The sequence below is a fragment of the Astatotilapia calliptera genome, chromosome 2 (assembly GCF_964374335.1).
Source record: "Astatotilapia calliptera chromosome 2, fAstCal68.1, whole genome shotgun sequence".
NCBI classification, from domain to species: domain Eukaryota; kingdom Metazoa; phylum Chordata; class Actinopteri; order Cichliformes; family Cichlidae; genus Astatotilapia; species Astatotilapia calliptera.
In genome coordinates this window covers 29,351,732-29,363,329 of record NC_137423.1, presented here as the reverse complement: position 1 = coordinate 29,363,329, position 11,598 = coordinate 29,351,732, and the positions used below count along the sequence as shown (strand labels likewise).

Genomic DNA, 11,598 nt, shown 5'->3' with positions numbered 1-11,598 from the left:
AGATCTGAACCAATATTGTGATGGTTTGTTAGGGATCATCAAAAATAAGTAATTTATTTTTGGCAAGATCATCATTTTTATAGTGGCGACCCTTCCCATGTGTGATATGGGTAAAGATTTCCATCTAGTCAGATCGCCTTCTACTTTCTTTAGAAGTGGGATATGGTTTAATTTAGTTAAGTCTGAAAGCTTAGGAGAGACATTAATACCTAAATATTTAATATTTCTGGATTGCAGTGGGGCAGAGGAAGAATTATGGAAGGAGCAGTTAATGGGGAGAACTGTAGATTTTGGCCAGTTAATTGAATAATCTGAAACTCTTGAAAACCAGTTTATTAGAGTAATTACCTCAGAGAGGTTGGTTTGTGTGTTTTGCAGAAAAAGCAACACATCATCTGCATAGAGACTGATTTTATGTTCTATGTTCTTACATTTTATGCCCTTAATTGTTGTAGCCTGTCTAAATGCTGCTGCTAGAGGTTCGATAAAAATTGCAAAAAGTGAAGGGGAGAGTGGGCATCCCTGTCTGGTGCCCCTCAGGAGACAGAAGCTGGAGGATGTCTGGTCATTTGTTCTGATACGAGCTGTTGGGGAATTGTATAATATTCTTATCCAGTTTATGAAAGAGTTTCCAAAACCAAATTTGTGTAAAGTTGCGAATAAAAATTTCCAGTTAACTCTGTCAAATGCTTTTTCTGCATCTAGAGATAATATTATGGTTTCGATGTTTTTATCGTATGAGTAGTCTATTAAATTAAGTAATCTACGAGTGTTTGTTGAGGAGTGCCGACCCTTTATGAAACCAGTTTGGTCAGGATGAATTAAGAGGGGGGTCATTTTCTCTAATCTCTTTGAGAGAGCTTTGCAGATTATTTTAAGGTCTACATTTAAAAGAGAAATTGGACGATAGCTTGAGGGAAATAAAGGGTCTTTGCCTGGTTTTAGCAGGAGACTAATGTTGGCAGAATTCATATTTGGTGGTAGTCTGCCATTTTCCTCGATTTCCTGCAACATGCCGTGGAATACTGGTGCCAAAATTGTCCAGAATTCTTTGTAGAATTCTGCAGGGAAGCCGTCTGGACCTGGAGCCTTATTATTGGGCATACTTATTAGGGCTTACTGGAGTTCACTTGGCGTCAGTGGCGAATCCAGTTCCATTGCTTGACTATCTAGTAATTTTGGAAGAGTTACGTTGTCAAGAAACAGATCAATTTCATTTTTAGATGGGTTTATTTGTGGTGAGTATAAAGTTTCATAGAAATCCCTAAAAATGTTGTTTATTCTTCCAGGATCATATATTGTGTTCCCCGATAAATCTTTAGCAGCACATATAGTTGTTTTTTCTTTATTTATTTTTAGCTGGTTAGCTAGAAATCGACCTGATTTGTTACTGTGTTCAAAATTCTGCAAGTGTAGTCTTTGTATAAGGAATTGTGTTTTTTTTATTAATAATTTCATTTAATTCTAGTTTTGTTTTGCATATTTTGTTCAATGTTTCCTGATCTTGGTTGCACGCGTAGGCTTCTTCTAGTGATTTGATGTTTTTTTCTAATTCCTGAGTATTTTTGTTTTCTTCTTTCTTTTTGTGTGATGAGAAAGAAATTATTTTACCTCTCATCACAGCTTTCCCTGCTTCCCACAGAACAGAAGCAGATATTCCGGGAGTGTCATTAAAGTCTAAATATGAAGTCCATTCCTTTTTAAAATATTTAATAAAGTCTTCATCTTTAAGTAGTGATATATTAAACCTCCAGTTTTTTCTTGGCGTAGTGTTATTCTTGTGCATTAGTGTTAAAGATACAGGAGCATGATCGCTGACAGCTATAGGATGAATCTCAGTGTCTGAAATGTCACACAGCAGTGAGCTGCTGACCAAAAAATAATCCAGACGAGAGTAAGTGTGATGAACATGCGAGAAAAAAGTATATTCCTTACTGGTGGGGTGAAGAGAGCGCCATGCATCGCAAAGACCAAAGTCGCTCATATACTGTTTGATTATATTTGTGGACTGCCAATTACGCTGAGTTCCTGTTGTGTTGAGCCTATCCATGTCTTCATTTAGTCCAAGGTTGAGGTCACCGCCAAGAATGAGTGTGCAATCGAGGTGTTCAGAGAGTGCACTAAAAAATCCGTGGAAGAATGAGGGTTCATCAACATTTGGACCGTATATACTTACAATACATAGTTTTTTGTTCAATATTGATAGTTTAATAATTAGAAATCTACCCTCTGGATCTATAACTGTATCGAGTACTGTAAAATTAACATTTTTATGTATTAAAATTGCTACTCCCCGTTGTCTAGAATTATAACAGGCTGCAAACACGTTAGGAAACTCAGGTGTTTTAAGTTCGTTTAAACCTGTGACAGGTTTATGAGTTTCTTGTAATAAAACAACATCTGCCTGTAGTTTTTTAAGCTGGTTAAATATCTTTAACCTCTTTCCTCTGGTGCCAGCTCCATTTACATTCCATGTGACAAACCTCAGCATGCCCATAATTGTGTGTGTATGTCTAATGATGTACGCTGGGTGTTTCGTTTAGACAGGTGGAGAGAATGTGGAAACATCCCTTGTTTGTAAATAGAAAGAGAAAAAAAAAGTGTGGTGAGAGGCTCCATAAGTCTGACTATGTGTGTGAATATTCACTAATATGAACAAGCGTGGCTTGCTTATGTGTCCTGCAAGTCTGTGCGTGCTGTGAGGCTGTTGTGAATGTGCTGCCGTTGAGCTGATGTGTTTGCGTGATCGTGGTGTGAAATTATGGAGAAATAGAGGGTGTTGTTTGTAGGTGAGTGGGGAAGTAGGTGATCACAGCAGTGAAAGACAAGAGAAAGAAAGAAACCACATGAACTGTGAGCAACAACAACAAAAAAGAAACGAAACGGAAACATTCCAATTAAAGCAATGACGGAGGGTGACGGTGTTATATCTGCTATGACATCATATTGATATTACTAGGTTAAACCCATGTTAAAAGAGAAAGTGTGAATGAATAAGAAAAGAGCGTAGCGGGTTCTTATCTGGAGTGCAGTCAATATAACCACGGTGTGGTGCCAGGGTCGCGGTAGAGCTGTCCGTCCACGTAGAGCCGGTCCACGGCGATGACAGCACGGGAGCCTTTCTGGATGAAGCTACGTCGAACTGGGAACAGGACCATGCGTCGTTCCAGGATCTCTTTGGGGAACTGGTCGTTCACGCTGAAGTCCGTTCCTTTCAGCTCTCTGCCGCGACTCTTCACCTGTTCCTTCTGTTTGAATTGACCGAATTTGGCCACAATAGGCCGTGGTCTCCCGGTCCGCGACCTCACGCCCCCCAAGCGATGTACTCTATCGAAGTTGATGTTCTTTACGGTGTCCTCCGGCAGCTTCAGGTGGATTTTAATGAAGCTTTTCACCGTTGCCTCTGCGTCCTCTCCGGCAGTTTCTGGAATACCAGAAAACACAAGATTATCTCTCATGCTACGGGCTTGTAGATCGATAACGGACTCTTTTATTTTTTTATTTTCAATGTTTAGCTGGGTCATGTTATCGGTGAGAGATTTGACCGACTCCCGTAGCGTGGCATTTACAGCGGCAAGCGTTTCCACCTGCTGCTGGCTGAATTCCAGGGATTCTCTCAGAGATTTAAATTCCCGGTGTAAAATCTCCACCAGGGACAGCCTCGCATCGAAACTGGACAATCGCTTGTCGATTGACTCCAGGATGTCTGCGATGTCTTTGCCGGCAGGCGATGTTGTACCGGGGGAGTCTGCCGGGCGACATCTCTTCGATGACGGCGTCTCAATTTTGGCCGGGGAAGATGCACTCTGGGCCTTCTTCATTACTAAATCTTGAAAACAGCGGTCGATGTAATCTTGGAGAGCGTCTAAACTCTCCCCGTTGTCCTCCAGGGTGTTAGAGATGATAAAACAGATGTTGTTAGTTATATGACAATTGATTAGTATATTTGGTAATACTGAAGCTTGAAAAACCTTTGTTAAACTCTATGCTACCATTTGCTTTTTCTCCGCCAAAATCTCCGGCGTCTGACGTCACCTACAACATGGGTCGCTTACCTTGTCCGTCTACTTACCTCACAGATCAATATTTTCAACAAGGCTGTCTGTTTCTGACTCATGCACATGCTGTGGTATCAAGTTTCTGAATACATTTTGAAATGATCCTTTACACAATAAAGCTAATAAACAGAACTTTACGACTGTAACTTGTCACAGTACTGGGTGTGGAGACCCAGTATTTGTGTTTTTGATTTAAGTTATATTCTTTGAATGATTGTTTTCTGTCTGTATTATATTTATAGTTCCTGGTTTCTAGGTTTTCTGTTCTGTTCCTGTGCCTCCCCTGCGTTCTTGGTATCATGTTTCTAGTAAAAGTTTAGTTCTGTATTTTTGTTTTTCCTATTTGTCTCCGTGTGTTGTATGCTTGAAAAATACGAGTGCTCTTTGTGAGCTTGTTCCCAGTTTGTAAGCAGCACTCTCTGTCATTAAGGGAGAGGATTGCTTAAAGGTCATAATGTGACTGATGCAAGACAGATCCTTTATTTAGCAAAATTGGTGTTAATAGTCAATTGTTATTACTACAAACACACACACACACACACACATTAAAAAGACAAACAAAAAAATGTATGAAGAAAAGGGCACTTGGGGCACTGACGAGCAAAGGGGCAGGTGCCACTGACAAAACTGTTGTCCAAAACTGTATCATGGATATTTCTGACTTTATAAAAATCTAAATTACGGCGACTACACACTTCAAACGTATGCGTCCATTCTTGTCCACAGTCTTGTTACCTCCTGTACTGACTATTGTAATTCTCTCTTGCATGGTCTCCCCCAAAAATCCCTCCATAAGCTTCAACTGGTTCAAATCTCTGCTGCCCGCATTATTACCAGAACCCCCTCCTACCAGCACATCACCCCTGTTCTCCAGGAACTTCACTGGCTCCCTGTGAAATTCCAGATTAAATACAAACTTCTACTGCTCACCTTCAGAGCTTTCAGTTGCTCTGATCCCAGGCTGTGGAACTCTCTACCCCCAGATATAAGAAACATTGGTTCTCTCCCCCAGTTTAAAACTCAACTCAAAATCCATCTATTCAAATCTGCATATTCACTGTGAACCTATTGTTTGTTTATCTTACGTTGCGCTTTAGTTTTCTTATTGTTCCTTGTTGTCATTGTTCTATTATGTGTTTTATTCTATTGTCAAGTGTCCTTGGGTGTCTTGAAATGTGCTTTCAAATAAAATCTATCAATATTATTATTATCATCATATGCAGAAGAAATGTGGCCGTGGTTATAAATTTTTACCGTGCAACGATTAGCTCTGTGTTTGACTACTTATAAGGATTGTTTCCTTTTTTCAGCTCAGAAATGTCCAGTCGTGGGATGTTGAAAGCAGAAGAAAAATAAGACCTCCTTAGTTACACCTCAGAGGAAAAAAAAAAAAAAAAGATGACTATAACAATGTTCTTATAGGTCAAAGCTTTCAACAGGATACATTGCATGCTGTTTCTATCTGGGTCACACACACTGAACAGAGACGAGACATGAAAGCTGCGGTGGGACTGCTGGTGCTGCTGGTCGGAGTTTCTTATAGTGAGCTTTTTTCATGTATTTCTACTAGCACTTTATTTTAAAAGACACTTAATAAAAGCTTTACATTATGCATTATTATGAGAGATAATTAAAAAGGATTTGAGCACTAAAGTACTAAAAAGCGTTTCCATATTCAGTAACAAATATATAAAGTCTGCACATCTCATACATCCATCTATTGGTGGGGTACATCCTGGACAGGTTGTGCATACGTTTTAGAATCTAATACTCTGGAATTATTTAGACTATTTCTATTTATTTCTGCTATACAAAACCAACTTCCTGTTTGCACACTTTTTTTTGTTTGTTTTCATGGTATGTGTCTCATATCACATTTCGATCCATTTTCATTTTTACTCGTTAAAATGTTTTTCATTTCAACTGTCTTAACATAGAATGAGTGTAAACAACTTGCAAATGGTTATTTCTTGTGCCATGATTTCAGAGTTGAGATGTAAAGCAATCTGTTATTTACTTAAAAATTCATGTTAATTATCCAATGTGAATATAACGCATATTGAATGTGAACAATTTTACTTTTTAAATAATTTGAAGAAGATAAAACAGTGACTTGAATGTAGAACAGGAATCAGTCAGATGATATTAAGTTGGACGAGGAGATTTTAGTATGAATAACTTGATATTGTCTCCTGGCAAGTGCTTTAAGTAGTTAATACTAAGATACTGAAAGCAAATGTAAGATGTGATACTAATCTCTTCCTGCCTGGTCTATATTTACATGTTCTTATCTGGAAATGATCACTAACAGGAAATAGCTGTATGTAGGTTGTACAAGTTTGCATCTGTTTTAAGTAGAGAAGTTTGTCTGAAAGCTGCCTGCTGAGTCAATACATGACCTCTCTGTTCCTCTCGGAATAGAGAGGAACAGGGAACATTTTCACATCATTCTAACTACATCCTAAATGCACAGAACTGAATTACGACAGTACAAAACTTCAAGTTTAAGAAAGGCAACAATAAAGTCTGAAGCAGTATTGTTATAATACTTAGTCTTGTATAACGCCAAGCACAACAAAATCCATGTGTAAGGCACTGAGTTTTAAGTGTTCCTAGAGTTAATCCACCCAGTGCTCAGGTTGGTCTGCCTAGTCTTTGAGTCCTGGTGGTGTTTTGACCCTCTTTTGTTTCCACTTCTGATCTTTAGCTTTCCGTAAAGAGAAAGAGAAAGGAGGGCACACAGCAAAGCCCTCTATGCTAGAATTCAGGCCACTGCATTAGGCAATCTGGGGATAAACTAACACCTATGACAGCTTTATTTTTTTTTTGCAGGTGTGAAAACTTACTGTGATGGCAGACAGGATGGAGCTCAGTGTTATGGAGCTTTGAGAGGAAGTGTGGATATCCAACTGATGAAAAGCACCTCAGAATTACCTAGATACCAATTATTAAAGAATTCTTTAAAAATATTAGATGTGAAAAATAATCAGGTTAATATGATAGGAAACAGGTCTACCATTATTCCCAGTAATGGAACATTTAGGCTCAATAACCTGAGCAGCAATGACAGTGGTAATTATAGCCTTAAGACCTTTGATTCAGATGGAAAATCATCAGGCCAGCGGACTTTACAGTTGTTTATTCAAGGTATTTTTTTCTCTGTTCATAACAGATGAATAGATATCAATGTAACATTGTAATATGCAAAAAAAAAAAAAGTCAAGACACATGTATTTTGTGCTTTTCATTTGAGACTTAAAAGAAGGTCGAAGATTCTGATTTAACATCTAAACTCATCTGTGTGTTTCTCTCAGCTCCTGTGTCCTCTGTCCTGCTGGTCTCTGAGTGTCTGTCCCAGGGAGAGATGAAGGTGTCCTGCTCCTCTGAGGGAGGGGACAGTCCTCAGTACAGCTGGACTCTGGATGGACGCACACTGACAGATGCTGAGCTTCTTTCTGTAAATAATGAGAGTAACATCATCACTCTGAAACAGCACGTCTCAGGACGTCTTGCCTGCTCAGTCAGAAACAACGTCTCCAAAGAGGAGAGAATATCTACCTGTTGTGAGTGAGAACATTCTGATAATAACATGTATCATCATTTTGGTTGCTTTGTCTTACATAAATAATCTGTTTTTGCTCATAGGCTGCATTTTCATTAACTGCACTTCAGTCAATGGGTCACAGATATCATGGTGGGTGTATAAAGCCAATAACACCCTGTGTATTAAAACAACAACAGATCATACACAAACTGGCATCGTGTCAAAAGAAAACTCCACTAACAGCAGTGATGATCCATGGTACATTAGTAAGTGGAAAATAAAAACCTGTAGTTCAATGTGTGTAATTTTCCTCTTCCTTCTTGTCCTTTTCTATAAAAACATGTTGTGTGTTTGCTGACTCAAACATCTGTGTTTGTGGCTTTCTTTGTTTTGAACAGGATATTTCCCACTGGTCGGTGTTGTTCTCTCAGCAGCTGTAATTTACTTAGTTGTGGGTGTAGCACTCATCTGTGCTCAGAGGAAAAAGCAAAACAACAGACCAACAAAACAAAAAGGTACAAAAACTTGATTATCCCTGATCAGCTCACTTTAATACAATAACTGGAAAGAAGGAGAAACAGCTCCCCCCAACAATAAAACTACATTTCACTATTGAAACATTTTTTAAATCTTTTTGTTTGTGTGAACTTTGATCAGAGTCAGACAAATCATTTCACATCGTCTCCAGTCTTTGTGCTAAAACGAAACAGCTGTTTCCACAGCAGACATGACAGTGAATATTTTTATTTCACTCCTATCAAAAAAAAAAAGCAAAGAAGTCTCACAATTTCTCACATTTCTTGCTAATTTGCAGATGAAGAAGGTGAGCACGAAGTAACATATGCTAATCTAGGGGTCATGAAACAGCAGGAGAAGCGAGTGGAGCAAACAGGACAGGTGGAAGCAGAGGTGGAGTATGGCCAAGTCCACTTTTCAAAGCCGCTTCAGCACACTGAACCTACAGAAGATGATTGCTTGTATGCCAGAGTTCATAAAGTCAGGTGAATTAAGAGCTTCTATGCAGAATAACCACTGAAGAGCCACAGAGGGAGGTCTTGTTGTCAAGATGTGTGAATGTCTCTCATTTATTGTGATTTTCAGTGTATGAGCTTTTCACATCAAAGCTCATGCATATTGATTTTCTTCACTTTCACTGCACTTGTTGTTCATAACAAGGCATAAATCCATACTGTATTAGGTGGCTCTCAATTACAAGCACCATGAGTTTATTATTTTATTTTTCATTTGTATTCTGTTAAAGATCTGAGATTTCCTCCTGTCATCATGTCAGCGTGACAAGTTTTTCACTTATCTCGTTAAAAGAATAAGGTAAAATTGAAAAACAGAATTGTTTGACAAATTTCACTGCAGCAACACTTTACAGTGATACAAATTTACATATTGAATAAAAACAATAATTTAATAACTCATTATTGTTAATAAATTATAATAATAATACATGTACTAAGTCAGACCTTCCCAAAGTGTGGGGCCCGCCCCCTAGGGGGGGCGCAGAGCCATTGCAGGGGGGGCGCGGTATGAAAAGGGAAAAAAAACAAAACAATGCTTGGACACTGCTAGCACGGGGCTCCTACACAAACGCAAAGCAGGAGATGAAGCATCGCTGAATATGTTTCCAAACCAACCTTATTCTAAGACAAACACTAGAAAATATGGTGAAGCATATCTTCCCTTTGGTTTCACCTGCACAAGTGCCAAGGTAGGTCTCCCCTGCTTAACTGGTCTTTCCTTTGTTGGGAGCAGCGCTGGGCTCTTCAAATCACGGACAAACAGTATCCCACATTCTTGATTTTTAGTTCACAAACCCTTGTTGTAATGACTAACTACTCCTGACATTTTGGAGATGTTAGCTCTTTATACAGTGAAGTTACAGTGGGATACAAATAACATCAGGCTGATCCTGCCACGATTTGTTCCCCTTGTCTAAATCACGGACAAACAGGATCCCACAGCTGTTTATGGTTTTAAACCCATTTTGCACAGAGAGGCATTTTTTTTAAAAATGCATTGATAGCAATGTTGAATATTATTAAACAGGAAAAAAAAACAACTACACGTAAAATAATTACACCGTGACGCCTCTGCCTTTCTAAATAGAGGGACATTAACTGCGTGTGTATATGTAAGCCTGTAAAAACTGAAGATAGAGACAAAATACTGTTAATCTGACTATCTGCCATTCTGCAATTCATCTCATGTAAACAATAATGTGGTGCATAGCGTGACGTGAAAAAAGCACATACCTTTGACGTTGTCTGACGAACTGTGTATTCCTTGTCCACACATAAACGCAAAAAAGGAGTTTTTAAAAATCTCAGTTTTCGGTGATTCCAAACGCCGTTTACATGTGGACGGAACAGCTGCGTTTTCCAAAAATACCCGTATAGGTGTGGACGTAGCGTAAAAAAGTTAGCAGTTTATTTTCTTACTACCTGTAATTGATTGCAAATTACTTGTATTTGCTTAATTGCTTACTAAATGTTTGAAGTGTGAAATAAACACTGTACTAAGTATGTTTGGCTTCTGTATTACTACCCTTTAGCTTTGTATTTAGAATGTAATTTTTTTAGTGTCCATAGATATTTACAAATTCACAAAATCTGTCCCAAATATCACAACCTGTTCCAGTATAGATGACTCAGTTTGTTCTTTATTGTATTTTTATTTAGTTAAGCTAACAGTGTCAATTTAATTATGTCTTTTCTTAGTGTCTGCTTCTCACTTTTCCTTTAAATACAAGTTATGGTTTAAAATTGGTATTTCGGTGTTTATACACCACTTTGTATTTAATGGCCATTTTCATAAATCTCTTGCTCTTAGCATCTGTTTGGACCTGTCTTCCTCCTCTCACCCCCAACACTCACAGCAGATTGCTGCTCCTCCCTTTACTTATTTTCTAATTCAGTCTTTTAATCAAAATGTTTCTGCAGGTTTAACAGTATTGCTTATAGCATATAGTTAGTCACTGATTCTTATGAAGACCTGTATGCAAATTGCTCTCATAAAAAATAAATGTATATATGTTCATTCCTGTATTGATTGTTTTTCTTAAAATTCATGATGATATGCAAATTTTGGAAATATTCTAAACTTAGCTTTAAAATATAAATATGCTAACTCTCAAAAGCACATGACAAACCAACTGACACACCTGAGTCACTCACTTTCTTTATTCTACTCACGAGCGACTCAATCACACTGGCTGTTTTTTACTAATCACTGTGTAACTGCTGTAAATTCACAGTAATTGCCATCTCCTTAAAAATGTTTATTAAATTCACCACACAACTCGACTGACGGACTGTGTTGAGGTAACCTGTCAGCAACATGTCACAGATGACATATTTAGTGTTTATTTGCTGGTTTGTCGGTAGCAGCTCCTGAAAAGCAAGTCACACATCTGTTCGACCAACGCCAGTTGATCTGCGACGCCAGTTAATCTGGAACACCGGGCCGGACTAAAGCTGCTGCTCTTGGTGGACGTGCATGGTGGAGACGAGGAAGCCCTGAATAAGCAGGTGTAGCACGCCAAATAGCCAAGGGAGTCCGGAGATCATCCTCTGTAACCGGAGGGCTAACTCCTCCTGGTATTCCTTACTAGATACACAGAGGGAGACACAGGAGCAAAGACACGGGGAAATCTAACAACCAAAAGCTAAACATAAGAACCAAGGGACTATTGACTAACCTTTAAACTAACAAGGTGGACTCAAACCATAATTCAAAATGGAAAAAAGACACAAGAAACTGAAACTGCTGGGCCATAAGACCCATCATCGTAACACAGACTGCACCTCATCCAAGCATACTAGGACTAACACTGCTAACAAATGCCTGATGTTTAAGGGGGAAAATACCTAATAACTTATCGTGTCTGTTTGTCTCCCAATTCCCATTAGTCTTTGAGCCAGGAATCATATTTCCGTACATCACAAATGAACAGTGGAGGGTAACATAATAAACAAACAGGAGGAT

General features: G+C 38.6%; 1 protein-coding gene across 1 annotated transcript; it reads left to right on the top strand.

Moving 5' to 3' along the window:
- Positions 1–5,293: 5,293 nt before the first annotated feature.
- Positions 5,294–10,650, top strand: LOC113028330 (uncharacterized). Its single transcript, XM_080307483.1, has 6 exons — positions 5,294–5,600; positions 6,891–7,205; positions 7,373–7,621; positions 7,704–7,868; positions 8,001–8,117; positions 8,417–10,650. Exons 1-6 carry the CDS (start codon positions 5,552–5,554, stop codon positions 8,605–8,607), a joined length of 1,086 nt encoding a protein of 361 aa, XP_080163609.1. The 5' UTR covers positions 5,294–5,551; the 3' UTR covers positions 8,608–10,650.
- The last annotated feature ends 948 nt before the right edge of the window (positions 10,651–11,598 follow it).

What these genes read in the sequence shown, in the direction of transcription:
- LOC113028330 (XM_080307483.1), top strand. Translation starts at nt 5,552, where the DNA reads ATGAAAGCTGCGGTGGGACTGCTGGTGCTGCTGGTCGGAGTTTCTTAT. An exon ending in TGATGATCCATGGTACATTA is followed by an intron (nt 7,869 to 8,000) that starts GTAAGTGGAAAA and finishes TGTTTTGAACAG; the next exon opens with GATATTTCCCACTGGTCGGT. An exon ending in CAGACCAACAAAACAAAAAG is followed by an intron (nt 8,118 to 8,416) that starts GTACAAAAACTT and finishes GCTAATTTGCAG; the next exon opens with ATGAAGAAGGTGAGCACGAA.